General features: G+C 44.9%; 1 protein-coding gene across 1 annotated transcript in view; it reads right to left on the bottom strand.

The window, feature by feature from the left end:
- LOC310786959 (receptor-type tyrosine-protein phosphatase S-like) overlaps positions 1-20,965 on the bottom strand; it is a gene marked incomplete at both ends in the record, with an annotated part of 72,795 nt that overhangs the window by 11,380 nt on the left and 40,450 nt on the right. The window contains 4 exons of the mRNA XM_083648290.1: positions 932-1,110; positions 6,516-6,801; positions 11,056-11,210; positions 19,464-19,583. Coding sequence (XP_083504416.1) covers positions 932-1,110; positions 6,516-6,801; positions 11,056-11,210; positions 19,464-19,583 — 740 coding nt within the window. The remainder of the gene's footprint in view (positions 1-931; positions 1,111-6,515; positions 6,802-11,055; positions 11,211-19,463; positions 19,584-20,965) is intronic.

Here is a 20,965-nt window from a genome sequence, read left to right as displayed (position 1 = left end):
TGCCCACCCGCAGACACGGCCAATTGTGCTTGTATGGACGGCCGACCAAGCCGGAGGTAAGGTGGACGCTTGAACCTGCGAACCTCGTGTTGGGAGGCAGGGAATCTACCACTGTACTACCCGGACACCCCGCGTATCCTGAGCTTTTGGGGATTCAGTGTCTTGCTCATGGACACTCCAGCAGGGCGGGTGCTTGCCGAGATGCGGGCTTGAACCCAGGTCCTCCGGTTTGAAGGGCCACGAGTGTCTCTGAGCGAGACGTCGAGCCCATGGCCGCCAAAAGTCACTTAGTCACTTAGGTCACTTCCTGCCAATGAAACCAGTATTGTATCGCTGCATCCCTGACAGGCATAAGCAGGTACCCCCCACCCCAACACACATACTGTACACACACCTCCCCCCCCCACCCCAACACACATACTGTACACACACCTCCCCCCCCCACCCCAACACACATACTGTACACACACCTCCCCCCCCCCACCCCAACACACATACTGTACACACACCTCCCCCCCCCACCCCAACACACATACTGTACACACACCTCCCCCCCCACCCCAACACACATACTGTACACACACCTCCCCCCCCCCACCCCAACACACATACTGTACACACACCTCCCCCCCCACCCCAACACACATACTGTACACACACCTCCCCCCCACCCCAACACACATACTGTACACACACCCCCCCCCCACCCCAACACACATACTGTACACACACCTCCCCCCCCACCCCAACACACATACTGTACACACACCTCCCCCCCACCCCAACACACATACTGTACACACACCTCCCCCCCCACCCCAACACACATACTGTACACACACCTCCCCCCCACCCCAACACACATACTGTACACACACCTCCCCCCCCCACCCCAACACACATACTGTACACACACCTCCCCACTTCCTACCTGTAGCCGTCGATGAAGCTGGAGTTGATGTAGTCGGAGCCTTCCAGGCCTCTGATTGGCTGCAGGCAGACACGCGTCGTCTCGTAGGGCATGATGTTGACCAGCCGATTCTTGAACTTGTTGCAGGGGAGGTTGGCGCTGATGAAGCGCGACGTGTGCGCCTTGGAGTTGGCCAAACGCTGGAGAGGAGGGGGGATGGAAGGAAGGAAGATAAGGAAAGACTATTAATGGTGGCAAGTATAGCACAACCTCAATCTGATGTGATCTCTCACTCGCGCATGATGGTGCAGCTTCAAAGAGACGCCACAAAAATACACTGATCAAAACACTTTATCTCCCTTTCCCCCGCATTATATTGATACTAATATTCATTTCTGTTTGTGATATTATCCTGTGATATTGAGCTTTTATTTTGCAGCTTGTGGGGTTGTGCAGGGCCAGATGCAGTGAGGGAAAGTCTAGCACACACCAGACCTAACAAGCCGAGTCTGCACCACACACAAAGCTCTCACACCAGAGCTAACAAGCCGAGTCTGCACCACACACAAAGCTCTCACACCAGAGCTAACAAGCAGAGTCTGCACCACACACAAAGCTCTCACACCAGAGCTAACAAGCAGAGTCTGCACCACACACAAAGCTCTCACACCAGACCTAACAAGCCGAGTCTGCACCACACACAAAGCTCTCACACCAGAGCTAACAAGCCGAGTCTGCACCACACACAAAGCTCTCACACCAGGGCTAACAAGCAGAGTCTGCACCACACACAAAGCTCTCACACCAGAGCTAACAAGCCGAGTCTGCACCACACACAAAGCTCTCACACCAGAGCTAACAAGCCGAGTCTGCACCACACACAAAGCTCTCACACCAGAGCTAACAAGCCGAGTCTGCACCACACACAAAGCTCTCACACCAGGGCTAACAAGCAGAGTCTGCACCACACACAAAGCTCTCACACCAGAGCTAACAAGCCGAGTCTGCACCACACAAAAAAGCTCTCACACCAGGGCTAACAAGCAGAGTCTGCACCACACACAAAGCTCTCACACCAGAGCTAACAAGCCGAGTCTGCACCACACAAAAAAGCTCTCACACCAGGGCTAACAAGCAGAGTCTGCACCACACACAAAACTCTCACACCAGGGCTAACAAGCCGAGTCTGCACCACACACAAAGCTCTCACACCAGAGCGAACAAGCCGAGTCTGCACCACACAAAAAAGCTCTCACACCAGGGCTAACAAGCAGAGTCTGCACCACACACAAAGCTCTCACACCAGAGCTAACAAGCCGAGTCTGCACCACACACAAAGCTCTCACACCAGAGCTAACAAGCCGAGTCTGCACCACACACAAAGCTCTCACACCAGAGCTAACAAGCTGAGTCTGCACCACACACAAAGCTCTCACACCAGAGCTAACAAGCCGAGTCTGCACCACACACACAGCTCTCACACCAGAGCTAACAAGCCGAGTCTGCACCACACACAAAACTCTCACAAATGTCTCCTCTGCTTCTGGAAGTGGGTCACCAGCGCCTTCCATAATGACTGTGTGTGCACAAAAACACACACGCCACCCGGGGATGGTCAGGCACGCACGCACACACACACACACACACACACGCACACACTTGTATACAGACATTGTAATGATCCAAATGAGGAGCTGTACTGCTACATCATCATCATCGTAAGGACCTCTGTGGGAGTTTGTGGGTCAGCAGGTCTATTGTCTCCTCTCAGCCTCACTGTCTCAACACTGTGTGTGTGTGTGTGTGTGTGTGTGTGTGTGTGTGTGTGTGTGTGTACAGCGGCACCAACGTGCCATAGCACCACCGACCACTACTGCTGCCTTCCCCTGCCCCTCCTGTGACAAAGTCTGTGGATCACGCATCGGTCTGAGCAGCCACCTGGCTATGCACAGGCCAAAGACATTACAATAACCAACCTCACAAATTCCATTTGGAGCAACGTCATCGTCGACATCGACGGACTGCCATAAGCAAGTAAGTGTGTGTGTGTGTGCGTGCGTGTGTGTGTGTGCGTGTGTGTGTGTGTGTGTGTGTGCGTGGGTGTGTGTGTGCATGGGTGTGTGCGTGTGTGTGTGAGTGTGTGTGTGTGTGTGTTCTTGTTAACTTTTGCCTAGGGATGCACGATGATATCGGCACATCAGCGGTGTTGGCCGATAAAAGGCTTCATCGGCATCAGCCCAAAACGAACATTTCTGCCGATATGACAGACCAATAAAATTATGTTTTAATTATGCCCAAATACTCAATGCTTGAGTAAATATTACACCAATAAAATATGGCATGTTTTACATAACCTAAGTTGAAATAGTTTTCTTATTTTGCAGAGTGAATGTGTACATTTTGAAAAGCCTTGTATTTATGTCTGCATCTGCCATCACAGTAATAGTAGTAATTCCACTACAAGAGAGACTTGACGTTCTCTGAAATTAGGTGGAAAAAATACACGCATACAGTATCAGTATATCATACAGTATCAGTATGTCAGCATCGACAATCAACCAAAAGAGTTGGAAAATATCGGCATATCAGATATAGGGGAAAAAAATCCAATATCGTGCATCTACTCTTGCCTGCATATACAGTAGGTACCTTAGACCAGTGGTTCTCAAATGGGGGTCCGGGGACCCCCAGGGGTCCGTGGCACTTTGCCAGGGGGTCCGCGAAAAGTTTTCAGGAAAATATTTTTTTTTGTTTGTTTGTTGCAAAAGCTTCATAGTTCAACGAAAATATTTTATGCTTTAAATCTAAAATGGTTCATGGATTACATTCTAATCTAACAAACCTATCAATTTAAAAGTCCAAGGACAGTACCGTGGAAACAATTAAGCTTAGCCCAAAATCACAAATCAGAATGAGGGGGTCCCTGGTATATTTTCTATCATGTAAGGGGTCCTTGGCTGAAAAACATTTGAGAACCACTGCCTTAGACAAAGCCTATTTAGCACTCCATTTCTCCCTCTTAACTCTCCCTCCCTCGACCATCTCAACCTCCTCCCTTTACTCTTTCAATTATCCCTTGTGTTATTTCTCTCTCTCTCTCTCTCTCTCTCCTCTCTCTCTTTCAGTCTGTCATTGGCCACTTGGAGTTGGGCCAGCCCCTCTCCTCTTCCTCCTCTCCCCTCATCCCTCGCTCCTGTCCTCCCTTTGATCTGTTTTTCACAGAGGCACCTGGAAGGGCTTGAAATGGCCTGGCACTGCAAAAGAGACCCTCAGCTACACCATCAAACAGCCCAGGGGGTGCGGGAAACCTGGCAACCCGTCGGCCAGCGGACAAGTCATGGTTGCCAGGTCCTCATGCCGCTTATATCTGTTGGGTTGGAAGCTGCTGTAAAGGCTGCTGTACTGTATGTTAAGCTAAAGGCTGCTGTACTGTATGTTAAGCATGTTACTCTGCTGCACCACAGCAGGGACCATGATGTTTGGACCAATACATTTGGAACTAGGAGTGACAGAGGGATTTGTCCAAATCCCTTCTGTCTATATATATATATCAGAGGTGCCCTGTGTGCATTACAATCTTGCTGTGAATATAGTACTTATCATGCACTCACACAGTGCCTACTGGCTTATGCACCACTTCAAGAAAGTCTTACTGGCAATTATTTTCAATATGAAGAGTGCCCTGGTCCTCTTGCTGCTTTTGGATTCCCCTGAGAAGCCCATCACCATGGCATCCCAACATCTCTCTCCTCTCATTGTGTCCTGTCTGTGATGTGAATGCTAGTTTGCCATGTGTGGGTTATGTGCACACATGTCTTCCATGCATAAATCTGTCCCTAAGCATGCTTGTTATTCATGAGCATATGCCAGAAAGCAATACTCTGATAACTTGACAACTCTTCCTCTATTTTCTCCTCCTTCTCCCTGCAGACTTCCTCTCAATCCAACAGTCTGTGTGTTTCTCCCACTGAGTATGACAACAACCCCCCCCCCCCCCACCCACACACACACACACACACACACACACACACCCCTCCTCCCCAACACCCACATACACACCCCCACGTCCCTATGGTGCAGCATTCTGTGGAGTCACTTCCTTAGTGCCGAGTTAGCATACAGTCGTTCCTTTGTTCATTAGCCCAACGTTCCTCCTCCTACTTGCCCTGCCGTCCACCCCCATTTGTCATCATCAAGTATTAATTACTTTACCCCCCCCCCCCCCCCCCCCTCCTCTCTCCCATCCCGGCTGCACTGTTGACGTTATTAATCCCCGCTCGACTCTCTCGCCGCCGCCTCAGCATTATCCCGCTACAGATGGCAACTGAGATTCCATCGCTGTTTTGCACCGGTGGGTGGGTACAAAAAAAAAAAAAAAAAAAGGCAGAAAGACACCAACCGGTATCGTTTCACGGCAGCTACGATGATGAATGGCGATGGGAAGGTGGCGGATGATTGGAGAGTGAGCGCGCACGTTGTGTGACTCAAGGTCAGGGGCGGACGGGGCAGTTTTGAAGATGATGATGATAGTTAAGATCTTTAATGGCGATCTCTGAAATGGTCTACCTCGATGACCCGCTGCTTAGTCGTCACTTTCGCTCAAGAAATCACACACTCTTTCTTCCCGGAGTTTACACTATAATCCATGGTCGCTTTCAGCCAAAACTCCTTTGTCTTGTGCCCGCTGGAATAAAACCAATTCCTCTTTACTTAAGCATATTATTCCAAATCCTGAAAAAGATGAATGACGGGCCCAAACAGTGGAGGGCTTAAATATTTCCATTTCCTGGCACTGGTAGAAAAGACAGTCATAATTGCAGCAGTGTGTGCCCAAGTGATTAAATAACAGCAAAGAGGCTCAAGAAAATAAAACACATGATTTCTAGTTCATCTGAGTCTATGACTTACAGAGCACGTAGAAACTGACTATGACTTACACAGAATGTAGAAACTAACTCTATGACTTACACAGCATGTAGAAACTGACATCTGAGTCTATGACTTACAGAGGTCTTTGAGACATCCATGCATGCAGCTACTTTCCACCAGCCAGCCTATTTGTTGCTGAGGACGGGACACAATCTTTGCTGGTGACGACACGTGACGTTAAAAGCCCGCTGCTCGTCTCACACCAGATGCTCCAAGCCGTGACAGAAGTGAGGATATGCTGTGTATAGTATAACAACACCAAACACAACACAGCGAGGCGAGCTGGCTTGTTGGCACGTCAAAGCCAGCTGGAAAAGCGTCATCAAGCAGTTCGACTACCGTGCGCGTGGCAAAATGCTAAGAAAACTCCAATAGGACGTCATAGTGCGATTAACGTGTCTACAACACACTTCAATAAGGTGACTAAGATTGGAATACTCCACGTCTTAATTACTCCCACTATGACCTTATCCAGGTTAAGGTCATCAGAAAATGCTATTTACATGGCAGTGTCTTATTCAGAATATTGTTTTGGTTCAGATCAAATTATTTGCGTCCATATAAACGTATAGTCACTGTCTTCTGGATTGGAGGCCTATTTCCCAACCCAGTGTGGTGACGTAAATCAAATATGGCCGCCGTGCGCTAAGAGCGAATGGCTGGGTCTCCCCGGTACCTTGAACTCCAGCTCCATGCCGGTGACGTGCTCTCCGCTCTCCACCTGGGCCAGCTTCTGGATGTAGGAGTAGAGGCTGCGGGCGGCCACCTCCGTGTTGCCGCAGGCCACCGCCTCCAGCAGCGCGTCGTGGATGAAGCTGTACTGGTCCTCCGTCTGCACCATGTAGTTCCGCTGCGCGCGCATCAGCGTCACGTGGCCGTAGATGTCTGCCGTCTTCTCGTGCTTGATGCGCTCCAGCATGGCGTCGATGACGATGAAGCAGCCTGTCCGGCCGACCCCCGCGCTGGAGGAGGAGGGAGAGAGAAATATGATTTTTTCCCCCCCCCACCAAGCTCTCATTTCTTTACCTCATCTACTGTACATACATCACCATCATACATCGTTCTAGAGACACAATAAAAAAAATGTATCCGGGTAAGTCATTCAAGGACTTTTTGAGGACTTTCCAGGCCCAATTACCTCAAATTCAAAAATCCAACATGGCATAGTTTCGTTTGAGACACAGAGCAAGGTTAATTACTGTTACAACACTGATCATTTTTATAATGAGAACTAGCAGGCTTTACAGAAGCTCACAGACAACATGCACAGATGGCGGGACAGAACGTAGCCTATTTATTAACGTTAAGTAAAATTTCTATACGTGTTGTTTCTATTCTTGCACAAAATATATAAATTCAAGCACTTTCAATGACCCGGGTCTATTTATGTCTATTTTCAAAAACGTTCAAGGCCTTCAAGCCCCCCCCCCCCCCCCCCCCCCCCAAATATAAAACTTTCATGGATTTCAAGGACCCATGGGAACCCTGTGTTATGTTCACTCTTAACTTCCTTTCTGTTAATTGCTCTCAATGTTTGTGAAACATAAAAAAGAAGAAAAAATATGAATAAGTCAAATGGATGACTGCTATGTATAATGGAAATAAGCAAAACAAGCTGTCAAATTTCAGCTTTGTGTGTGTGTGTGTGTGTGTGTGTGTGTGTCTGTTGCATCGGCAACACGGCAGTGCCCTTATCATGCCAGAAGGGAAGGTTTCAATTTGAATAAGCCAGTTGGGAGATACAGCATGTGACAGACAGGAGGAGGGGGCTAAGGCGCAAAAACGAGAAGAAAGAAAGATGGGGAGGGATTATGATGGGGCTTGAGAGAGAGAGAGAGAGAATGAGAGAGAGAGAGAGAGAGAGAATGAGACAGAGAGAGAGAGAGAGAGAGAGAGAGAGAGAATGAGAGAGAGAGAGAGAGAGAGAGAGAGAGAGAATGAGAGAGAGAGAGAGAGAGAGAGAATAGAAGAAGGACGTGTAAAGAGAAAGATTATGTGTCGGAGGAGAGAAGAAACGACAGGTCTGAGGAGAGTGAGTGCATTTGTGTTTGTTATGTAATGTATATTGTGTATTATGTCATTATAATTTAACCATGTACTGTATGTTGTTGTGTTTGTGTAGTGTATGTATTTGACAGCTGCAATATACTGTGGATTACATGCATTGTATACACACACATCGCCTGACACACACACACACACACACACACACACACACACACACACACACACACAGTTATTTTAATGTCTTTTATTGAGACTGCAGTAAAATGATGATATGAACTGAACAACAAACAGATTATAGTGGGGGGGGGGGGTCCTCTAAAATATTTTATGAACTGTGTAACCCTGTACTGTATGTGGGGATATACTGTACTAGTGGTGAAACTGAAACCTTTCATTAGAATAGCCAATCTCATACATTGTCTAATTAAGGATAATTTATAGTGAATTAAATCAGAACTAAATTAAACTATTCATCATCCATACAACAATGTATGAGCATACATTTGGTTATGATCATCAAAATATGTTGCTATTATACAGTATATCATATCACCATACATCCTTTTATATGGCAGCACTCCCTGCAAACTGGTTTTAAATGATTGATGCGTCTCACTTGTGGCTGCCTGAACCTGAATTTGACCACACTGCTGCCACAGTCAAAACTAGCATCAAGGCCTGGAGCAGCTGCCTGCATCTATTGGAGGTATTTCTGCTTGACAGTGTGGAGTGGAGAACGTCTGGAAAGCAGAGACAGAGAGGATGTGGAGCTGTGAAGGTCTGGGGTGAAGCCTGCTGCCGGGGTGACAGCCTGAATGGCCTTCTCACACTTCAAGCTTTTGTTGGAAGTATGAAAAGGCAACGAGACTTTCCAAAACAAGATATATCCATGTCAGCATTCAGTATCTCTAAAAGATGGAGGGTCCAGTCTGTAAAAGTGTTATTTTGTGAGGTGAGGTATTTTGTGAGGTGAGGTAGTTTATATCTTAAAAAAACAAACCTCACTTGTTTTAATTTTATTCTTTGTATCCTTTTGAAAGAGTATATGACTAGAACTGCAATGATGAATCCATTAGTTGTCAACTATTAAATTAATCTGCAACTATTTTCATAATCGATTCATCGTTAAGGGAGGAAAAAAGGCAAAATTCTCTGATTCCAACTTCTTAAATCTGAATATTTTCTGGTTTCTTTACTCCTCTATGACAGTAAACTGAATATCTGTGGGTGCTGGACAAAATTGTGGATGTTATCTTTTGCTTTGCGAAACACTGATCGACATTTTCCCCCATTCGTTTTATGGACCAAACAACTAGGTAATTGATAAATCAAGAAAATAATCGACAGGATAATCAACAATGAAAATATTTGTATTTGCAGCCTTATATGTGTCATCTCTTTTTCCTTCAAATGGCAGATATGTAATTTTGTAACAAACAATAATAATATTATATAATAATTATACTGTCACACAATATTCCCTCTGTAGATGTGTGCATGTCACGGTTACATAACGTGGTATTGCTGTAATACTGCCGACATCTCTTTCAAGGAAACTTCCTGTTTGTAACGACGTCACTGAACCCAGAAAACAAAGAGAGTAAGCGGAGAGATGAATTGGGTTGCAGGTTTGAACTCGCACATAAATCACAGAGAGCTGTCAATGGAAGATTTACTGTTAGGATTTAGGCGCGTGTGTAGCCAGCCATACATTCTGCTATCTGACACAATGCATTATGTGTGTAGCTCACTGTATTGGGCTAGAGTGCCGGAGAATACAGCACTGTTACAGGCTGCTCTCTGCGCTCCAGCTTAGAAAGTGATTGAATCATGTATTGAGTCTTATAATCTCAGTTTTATTAAAGAAAAATGCATATCTACAAATCACTTGTTTCCAAGTCCCTCCATCACGAGGGACATGGGGCCGAGGGAGTGAATTCATTTTCCCACGTTTCCTAAAATCCGTATCAAAATAGTTATACTTGGACAAACCAAGCGATTCAGCTGCAGTATAGTATAGTGTAGTATTCAGAATCACCAGAGACCATTGTTGTTTCAGTGTTGCCTCTAAAAGAAATCTCTGTGAATGACATGGTTTTTCCAAACACCTTGTGTTGGGGATGCAGGCAGAGCACTGCATCAGTTCAGCGAGCAGGCCAGGCAGTAAGAAGTGGAGACTGCATCAGTTCAGCGAGCAGGCCAGGCAGTAAGAAGTGTAGACTGCATCAGTTCAGAGAGCAGGCCAGGCAGTAAGAAGTGTAGACTGCATCAGTTCAGAGAGCAGGCCAGGCAGTAAGAAGTGTAGACTGCATCAGTTCAGCGAGCAGGCCAGGCAGTAAGAAGTGTAGACTGCATCAGTTCAGAGAGCAGGCCAGGCAGTAAGAAGTGTAGAGTGCATCAGTTCAGAGAGCAGGCCAGGCAGTAAGAAGTGTAGACTGCATCAGTTCAGCGAGCAGGCCAGGCAGTAAGAAGTGTAGACTGCATCAGTTCAGCGAGCAGGCCAGGCAGTAAGAAGTGTAGACTGCATCAGTTCAGAGAGCAGGCCAGGCAGTAAGAAGTGTAGACTGCATCAGTTCAGAGAGCAGGCCAGGCAGTAAGAAGTGTAGACTGCATCAGTTCAGAGAGCAGGCCAGGCAGTAAGAAGTGTAGACTGCATCAGTTCAGCGAGCAGGCCAGGCAGTAAGAAGGCCAGGCAGTAAGAAGTGGAGGAGCAGGCCAGGCAGTAAGAAGTGGAGACTGTGTATTGGTTCATCTCTAAATGTCACAGAGACTTTTCAAAAGTGGCCTGGCTGTGAGGCAATAAAAGCACCTTAACTTAATCAGAGTCTAGAGTCCTTTGCAAGCTGTAGCTCTTAGAGGGGCTGGGAAGTGCAGCTGCTGAAATTATTTTGAAATAACAAGTCTGTCTATGAGTAAGTAAAGGATTGACGCTACTATATGTAGCATTAGAACATCTATAAATCATTACCAAATTTTGAGAGAAATGTATGGGATTTATCGATGGATTTGTGGGAAGTGTGGTCTTAATTTTTGAGAAAAACAATAGCACTGTGTGAGATGGAAGCCAACGGTCGTCTCCACTATGGTCTCATTTGTTTACAGTAATTATACCAAGGTATGCCAATTCATTTTACAATGATACTGATGTTTAGAAACGGTACATTTTTCAGTAACTTCGCCAACCCTAACGTAGCCTAACGCCTGCTGACCTGCAGTGGGCGATGATGGGGCCGGCGTCGGGCGGGTTGCAGGTCTTGACCCTGCGAAGGAAGGCCAGGAAGGGGGTGGGGTACTCCGGGACGCCGTGGTCGGGCCACGCTGTGAACTGGAACTGACGGACCTCCCGCTTCTCACTGGAGCCGTTCTGCAGGGGACAGAGAGGGGAGGACACACTGGGTGAGATACAGTACATGTACAGAGGTGGAGCTGTTGAGTGGTGATTGATTGATTGATTGATTGATTGGTTGATCGGTTGACCCATACTGCACACAGTGCACAAAATCAGGTAGGCTGTAGCACACAAATAAAGTATGTTAGTTGTATGTTCCTTTTTGAAGCAAATATCAAGATCAAATCCTTCATAATCTTCTCATCAAAAGGAACTGCAGCGATGCAAGTGTGTGAACGTGTGAATAACAGTGTCTGTGTGTGTTGTTGATATATATGTGTGTGTGTGTGTGTGTGTGTGTGTGTGTGTGTGTGTAAAGGTGTGTGCGCGTGTGTCTGCACTCGTGTGTCTGCACTCGTGTGTGTGTGTGTGTGTGTGTGTGTGTGTGTGTGTGTGTGTGTGTGCGTGTGTGCATGCGTTGGGTTACATAAGGCAGGGTGGCAGACAGTCAGCAGGGGGACCCAATTATTAGTTAGAGTGGAGAGAATGTTAGCGATAGCATAGTGATATCAGCAAATATCGTATCATTGTCCACATAATCTATATAATATTGTGTCGTGATGAAACTTGTGATTTACTGATGTGACGAAAGCACCGTTGAGGTCTTAAAATATATTGAAAGGGTCTTAAAAAAGGTCTTAAAAGGTATTGGATTTAACTTTAGGATTCCTGCATATACCCTGTCTTGACAAAGTGCTAACAATTTTATAGACTAGATTTAGATTTTGGAATAATTCTTCGGTTGTATTTGGCGTGTTTCTGTAGAGGCGATACAAGCCCATTGGACTGTATCATAATGAGCGTGTTCACATGCAGCTGTGGACACATGAAAGAGGCAAGCTGTTCCTGATGCAGAGGAAGACTTTTGAGAAGGTCGAGGATCTCTCTCTCCTCCGCTCCCTTCCCTCCTGGAAGATCCTCTGACGAGGTGCTGCTTGCATTTCAATGCAACACTCCTGCTTCCCTGATGGAGAGATTTTTTCTCTTGCTGAATAAATGAATAAATAAGCGTGGTAATTAAAAGCAAACTGACCTAGATATTTTTCTTCTTCTTTTTTTTGGTCCTTTCCTGGTTCTGTGTTGCCACACTTGAGGCTGGCTGTGTGGAGGTGAGTGGTGCCTTGTTGTAGCCTTGCTTTTATTTGTTATCTTTCTAAAAGAGTTATATATTTTAGAGAGAATGTGTAAAAACAGCTCAGTGAGACATCACAGCAGGGACTGAGTATATTAAGAGAAGGGAGAGGATGGATGGATAGACAGACAGACAGACAGATAGACAGACATACCAGGCTGTTCTCATTCACTGTTCCACGTAATGTATGAAGGTGCAGTAACCAGCAGGGGGCGATATACTGTAGGTGCCTTAAATAAAACCGTGGCCAGGTTGTGGTCTCAGTGGCCGACCAACGTTTGCCTTCAATGTCAACGAGCGGTTTTACATTCCCAGCAAAAGGCACATTTAACTTTGAACATTTTTCTAATTTAACCCTAACCTTAACCCTAACCTTAACCAAGTTGTTTTACTTGGCTAACCATAACTGTAAAAACCAACCTTTGGGACGAAATTCTACGTTTTCAAATTGGTGATACAGGGGCTTGTGCAGACACACTGATCGCTCGTGTTGTTGCAGCACATTCATAGGATTATACATAAAAAATACTTTTGGTAGATCTCATATGAAGCGTTTCATGAGAATACATTGATACTGTACATATAAGGATGTAGTACAGGGCAAATGCACCTAAAATCACTTTACCCCTTTAACATCTTTTTAGGCAGACATAAATCTTTATGGTTTAAATTAAAGCACACATCAAGGTAAGTAGTATCACACTGATGTAAGTTCTACGAATATAAGGAAGGGGATTTTAATCATAAAAGCTTGATTTTGCCTTATATTAGTTTTGTTTGTCTCATAATCACTGACCAATGGCCATTGTTTACACTGCATACAGCACATACACACAAAATATCTACAATAATAATAATAGTCACAATAATAATAATAGCATTTCTTTTTACAACACAGAGACAGAAAAAGCAAAAGATAGTGAGAGAGAGAGAGGGGCTGAGAGCGTTTGAATGTAAATGGCACTGAATGTCAACCAGCCGGCTCTGATGATATCTGGCTATCTCCAGCCTCAGCGGTTCACTCCGGCACCCGCCTGACGCCTGCTGCCTCTCCAGGTGGAAAGACACTTTAGCTCAGCGCTATCTGGTAAGAAGGCATCACTATGGAAATGTGTGAGCCATCCATCACTAGACACTCAACTACAAGCTCTGCTCACACCTCTGGTTACAACATGCCACAAGAGGTGGAGCATGTACTGTAGGGGCAGGAAAATATCGATATATGTTGTTCAGTGGCTGGTAAACCTGGTAAATTAACCTGTCAATTTGGCTATTTAAGCAGCCAAATAGGATTTTAAATTAGAATACCTCCGAACGACGGTTGGTTACCTGCCAAAGTGGCTGCTGTAGAGTAGACTATGGGCATGTTCACACTGTTCCATTAAAGTCAGTAGGAAGCAGCTGCAATGTGGATGGAAAATTACACCTGATTTCATTATAGGCAGAGGTTTTTATATGTGTGTATATATATATATATATATATATATATATATATATATATATATATATATATATATATATATATATATATATGAGAAAGTAGTGCCCTGTGCACAGCTGTGTGCTTCATCAGGTTCGCTTTACGAAAAGCGAACCTGAGACCACATCACATGACTTCAACCATTTATTTGAGAGCCGACCAGAAAGAAGAGGCTGAGTTTTGTGGTCTGAAGGCAGCTGGCAACAGCCAGACTGAACACAAAGTACACATGTTACTCATTTAGTTTGGCCACCTTACTGCTGGCTTTCTACGCTAATCCCACAGCGGTCAAAGTGGGGCTTTTGTTATTTAATGTTTTCTTTGTTCTTTACAAAAGCCCCCCTCCCCCCACACACAGACACACACAGAGTAACAACTGTAGCAGTGGTAGTATCGTTTAAGGATACTGTAGGTGTAGTGGCTACGTTGTGGGAGTTTGAGAGCTGGGAGCTGTTTTCAGATAGTGAACTAATACTCATACTAATACTACAGTATAATACTAATAATGTTTCTTCTTCTTGGCTGTAATTTATTTCCCTGGCACCAAGTGCATGTTGCAGTTGAGGCAGCACTTGTTCTACAAAGATAAGCAGAGCAGTGTGTGTGAACACTCTGTAACTAAAATCTACCAGCATTTAGCTGATGATGACTAAAGCTAATGAGCTGGTGTAGGAAGGAGAGTAACACTGTAGCACACAGGACAGGAGAGCAGAGGAGTGATGCAGGGAGGAAGGAGTGGCAGAGTGAAGGGAGGAATAATGATGTGAGGTGGTAAAGGGAGAGAGAAGCACCTACAGCAGGCATGTCCAAAGTCCAATTGCGTGGACCGATTTGAAACGGGCCGCGTGCTCATCTCTCAAGATATACTATCTGTGGTCCTCCAAGCAGTATTGGTTAATCAAGCAAGTTCACGTTGCGTTTTTACCGTTCACCTAACGATGACCGCACTATCGTACCGTTTGTAGACAAGCTCCAAGTAGGAACAACGCAGGTGGAACTTGTGTTTTTTAATGTTTGACGGTAAACAGCAAATGAACGGTTACCTACTGTAGCAACAGACATTTCCCACTGACCGGTGGCAGACATGGCCACAGCAAAGACTGGGTGCAAGAGACTCGGTCGCCGTGGTGCAAGGGCCGCCACATTCAGGAGCGCTGGGAAGTTGAATAAGGAGCGCTGGGAAGTTGAATACTGTTTCACTGAAAGCTGAAACAGTTGTGTTTGTCTCATTCGCCAAGAGACCATCACTGTTATGACAGAGTTCAATGTGATGAGACATTACGAGACTAACCATAATTCATAACAGCTATTGTCCATCAGTGAATGGATGGAAAAAGTGAAACAGCCTATTGAACTGTTGATTTAAGGACTAATATTATGGCAATGGGAAAATAAAATCCTTAAGAGTACAACTGTATTGTATGTGATTTTTTTTATAACCCATATGATGTGTGAAGCAGCTGGCCCCCAGGTATTTTCACATGATCTAATCTGGCCCCCATTCAAAAAGGTTTTGGACACCCCTGACCTACTTAGAGTAAAGCACTTCCCTTCTGTCTGCACCGTGCACCTATGCGATACTGAACTGTGTATTTACATGGCGGATGAAGGGATTTCCAACATTTTCACTGCTGAGACAAACGGAACAGAAAGAGAGACAGAAATAACAAAGAGACAGACAGAGCTACTAGGGGTGGGACGGTTCACAAAATCCACGGTTCGGTTCGTTCACGGTTTTGTGGTCACGGTTTCCGGTTCGGTTCGGTTTACGTCGTCGTTTTTAATACCGTAGAAATACCATATCAACATGATATAAGGCCCAATAATCCACCATTTACCGTAAAAAAATCTATTATTTCTTATATAGTCATGTAAAAACTTAAAGAATGAGGCAGTCTGACATTTTATACATTATTGTGACAGTCTACTCTTAGGTTAAAGCTAGGTAAGATTCTGGCATGCAAGAGGGGAGACATTGCTGGTTTCAACATGTTTTTCATTTATTTGCCAAACAACGTTATCTTTAACAAATGCTTATTTCACTGTCACTGAAATGGAGTGGAGTTTTTGTGCATATTGTTGGGCACAAATACTGTGAACAACTGACTGAAATAAAAATCTAGATTTATCAATTGTGGTTCTATCTTATAAAATAAAAAGTAAAAATGGCTCTTAAAGCTCTGATCAATTTAGTGCACACAAAAGAATTTAGAAAACTATTTTTATAACCACATTATACCAACATAAAGTGAAGCATAAGCTTTACCAACACTAGACTTCGTCTCCTTTGTTTTTAAAACCAACACAAATACAATGTCAACATGTTTCAACTCCCTGAAGTTCTTAATGGAAAGATCAGTTTTCCACTTGCTTCTGTCAGTGCTTCAGAGAGATGCTCGCTTGTATGGCTCTCATACAGGGGGCGGGTCTGTAAAACAGAGCTTTTCATCTCCCACTCTGAGGTAATGTGATGGACAGTTACAGTCAGGAAACTTTCTGTAGCCCTGGAAGTCCATCCATCGGTAGTAAGAGCTACACAGGCTGCGCCAGACAACTCTTTCACAAGTCCTCTTCTTGTCTCTTCATAAAGTGCGGGGATTACCGTGTTGGTAAAGTGTTTTCGGCAGGGGATGGTGTAGCGTGGCTCAAGCGCTTTTAACATACGCTGAAATCCCACACCCTCCACCACAGCATAAGGCTGCATATCTTTGGCTATGAAACACCCCAATGCTTTGGTTATGGCCTTTGCCTTGTCGGACTTCTCAGGCAAACGTTGTTTAAAAGCTTCGGGGAGTAGAAGTTGTTCCGTACCTCTCCTCTTTGTGCTGCCGATTGACACGCTAACGTGATGTCTCCGCATATGAGCTAACATGTTGGAGGTGTTGCCAGCAGCGTAAACAAGACGTGTTGCACAGTGCTTGCACACAGTCGCACTTTTATCCACCACTTTCTTGCCGTCATCATAGGTCACACTAAATCCAAAGTGCTCCCATACTGCAGACCGATACAATCCCGCTGGTGCATCTTCTATCTCTGAGGTAACGTTAATATTGTTGTTTTCTCCACTCGCCATCTTGACTGACTGATCGGCTAAACTTTTTCTTCTTCGTATGATAATTGGCGGTTTGCAACGGCTGCAACTGCATTCCGCCACCTTGTGGGCAGGAGTGTCCCTGCTACTACACTCCATTCATTTCAATGAAAAACAGAAAAAGTTGCGCATATGAACCGCGGCACACACGTGATCCGAACCGAACCAGTAGTACCGAACGGTTCGGGTTTTTTTCATGAACCGTCACACCCCTAAGAGCTACAGAGCAGCAGAATGAAAGAAACTAGAGAGAAGCAGACCTGAGTGTTTGCAAATAATATTCTTGGTTTGTTTGCGGCTGCTTAGGTTCCAGATGGGTGGAGTTTGTCATACATGAGGCAACGCAGTGAGTATCAGAAAGTTTACACCATCACAGGAGCATTTGAAAGTCAATTTAGTGTACTTTTCTGAACGGCAACTTCCCAGACACTAGTACGTTAGTGGTGCGGTAAACAACACCCATCTGTGGTTCTAAGCTTGAATTTAAGTTTTAATCATTTAAAACAAACACTTGAAAATATCATTTATAAAAATAAACAACAAAAGCAGAGAGAGAAAATACAACGCAGACATGGAGGAATAAGAGAGAGAGAGAGAGAGAGAGAGAGTCAGTAGAAGAAACTCAAAATAAATTCAAAAGAATATTCAAATTATTCAGCCAGTGGTCATAATTGGTTGATAGACATTCTAAATAGATAACTGAACACTATTTGAATTGCTTGATCACAGACATACATGTGTTTATGCTCATAATGAGATTTGATGATAATAAAACAGTCTTTTATTTATTTATTTTTATTAGAGGATGGGCCCTTCCATTTATGAAGTGACATTGCTGTTTTAATTTGAGAAGGAGCGTGTCACACAATTAGAAACGTGCTCATTTCATTTTGCTCCTACTTGAGTTTTTGAATATTGTATTAACTTACTATTTTCAACTACGGTTTCTGATATTGTGTTTTTATGACTTATTTAATTCAAAACAGTTTAATGTAATGGAGAGAAGGCATTAATGTCTACAGTATGCTGCCTCAATGAAAATGTTTTTCATGTGCTACCAGCAGCATTAAGCACACACTAACAACACATACGCACACTAACAACACATACACACACTAACACACACTAACAACACATTGATACACATACACACGGACACGGGATACCGTAGGTCTGCAACGTCATTAACACAGGGATACATTTAAATCTCTCTGTTTCTGCTTGCTGCTGTGAACTTTCACCTGATGTGCTGTTGACATTAGAAAAAAGCCTGGTTATCATTCCTTCATCACGATCATTTCAATTGGTGATCAGATCGGTGATCAGCTGATCCACACTGTTGCAAAATGATCAGAACAGGCCTCCGAAAACCTGCTGTATCCTTAATTACTGTATTTCGCAACACAGATGGAATACATGCTGTTATGGGTTCTGAAATTTGACATGTTCTACTCTGTCTCTGTTTAACAATTATGCCAATAAATCCAGTGAAATTCAATTGAACATGGAGAGAGTGAGACAGAGAGGGAGCTTGGATGAGACAGAGAGAGGTGAGGCTGGGTGGGAGAGAGAGAAGGAGACTTTCCCCCTCCCTCTCTGCATACACCCAGAACATCACTAAGTGGCTCTGGATCAGATTGTCAGCTAAATGGAAGACATGTAAACGTTATTATTTTCTCTCCTGGTGCTGGTCTGCTTCACTCTCTCTTCACTGCTCCCTCTTTAAGACTAAACCTCCTTATCTCAATCTACAGAATAAAGTGAAGAAGTGCCGCCTGCGTGTGCCGTGTGCGGCTGACTGGGCAGCTGTGTGCGCGTGCGTGCGTGCGTGCGTGCGTGCGTGCGTGCGTGCGTGCGTCAGCATGTACTGTCTGTGCCTGTGTCTAATTCTCTCCAAATTCAAGGAGCCAACACGGCACAGTTTGAGACATGGATCAAGGTTAATGACGACGACAACAACACAGAGTTTTTATCATGAGAACCAGCAGCTTTACAGAAGCTCAGAGACAACAATTAAAAAGAGAGAGAGGCTTGAATGTGTGAACACTTCTCTAACTGTGCTGTGTTACACGTTAAATAAATACACTTCTATTTCTATTGTCGCACAAAATATATCAATTCAAGCACTTTCAACGATCCATGTGTACAGTATGTCTATCTTCTAAGGACCCGTGGGAACCCTGTTACCGTATATACCAAGGGTTACAAAGTGCTTCACAAAAAGAGGCTCAGCAATTTGATAAAAGAACGCAAAACAGAGGGAAGTTAAACAGAGATGACAGAGTAAATCAACCAATGGGAAGCCAGGATTAAAAGATGGGCTTTAAGATACTGTTCACCTGCTTGAGCTGTTGTCTTACCTTGTGCAGGGAAATATTGTGGACAAAGGTGTGCCTGGTACATGTGTGTATACCGGTATATCTTTTTGTGTTTGTGTGTGTGTGTGTGTGTGTGTGTGTGTGTGTGTGTGTGTGTGTGAGAGAGAGAGAGAGAGAGAGAGAGAGAGCGAGAGGGTGATGGTCCTACCTTGTGCAGGGAGAAGGTGCGGACGCAGAAGGTGGCCAGCTCTATAGTGTCCAGCAGCGTCACCTGGGTCATACCATAGGTCTCTGTGCCACGACTGGGCCAGTACTGGTCACACTTAATCTGAGAGTGAGTGAGTGGGAGAGAGAGAGAGAGAGAGAGTGAGAGAGATAGAGTGAGAGAGAGAGAGTGAGAGAGAGAGAGTGAGAGAGAGAGAGAGTGAGAGAGAGAGAGAGAGAGAGAATTATGATCCCATTTAGAGAAAAATAGACAATAAAGCAGGTATGCTTTGGGGCGTGATTGACAGGTCGCCTGACCAGTAATCCAGTGGCGCAGCTCGCCGATCACAGACCAATAGGCGGCGCTGCAGCTCTGTCTGGCTAAAAAACAAACAAGATGGCGGCGGTCAAAATGCCAAATTCGAGGCTTCAAGACGGGATACTAGAAACCAATGGGTGACGTCACGGTGACTACGTCCATATATTTATACAGTGTATGTTCTGAACGGAGGGGGCCAGATTGCCCCCCACCCTTCCCTAAGTACATATTGTTTTTTTAACTTTAGGAACATAATCATGACCTGATGTTCATCATTCAATATCAATCAATCAAAATACACAGCATCATGTCTATGTGTATCAAGTGCTATTTTGTCAACTAGGTTCATATCTTTGTGAAGGCAACACGCAACTAGTTTTGAGTGAAAGCTATCAATCGCCTTGTAAGAGAATGACGTCACTATTTTCTTTAACAAATGGTGGAGGAGACACAAGAAATCATCTGTTACCATTTCAGCAAAGTGGTGGCGCTCTCACCCCCCCCCCCCCCCCGCCCGTCAGCCCACCTAATGAAGATTCATCCAATATGAGCTGTGCGGCGCCAGCTGGCCTCTGATGAGATGTGACAGCCAGTGAGGGAGATGCGTTGCTCTCTAAAGCTCTCTCTCTCTCTACTCTCCTGCTCACACTGACACTCAGTGTCGACTGCCCGCTTATCCTGATGGCGTCTGACAGGGGTGGAACGGGCACGCCGGGATGGGAGATAGGTAAACGAGTGAAAAGGGACAGAAGGAGAGGAGGGGGGGGGGGACATGATCAGGGGAGACACCTGGGGTGACAGAGCCTGATGTTGACGCAGGGTTGGGTTGATAGGATCAAACATGGCGGTTATTGCCTTTTTGACATTACGGTGAGCCCGCTCGCTGTCTGCTGATCCATCCCTCAGATTATAATCAGGGTTCCCACACCTTCTTATACATCACATTCAAACACTTTTCAAGGACTTTCCAGGAATCCAGGCCCACTTCCCTCAAACTCAAGGACCCAACATAGTAGTTTGAGACACACGGATAAAGGCTTTACAGAAGCTCACCGACAACAATTAAAAAGAGAGCGGCTTGAAAGTGTTGTGTTACACATTAAGTTAAAAAAAGATCAAAATAACTGTATATAAATTCAAGCACTTTCAATGACCCATGTCTACTTATATCTATTTTCAAAAACTTT

The sequence above is a fragment of the Poromitra crassiceps genome, assembly GCF_964638095.1.
Source record: "Poromitra crassiceps genome assembly, chromosome: 12".
In the NCBI taxonomy this organism is placed as follows: Eukaryota; Metazoa; Chordata; class Actinopteri; order Beryciformes; family Melamphaidae; genus Poromitra; species Poromitra crassiceps.
This window is presented reverse-complemented; position numbering and strand designations above follow the sequence as displayed.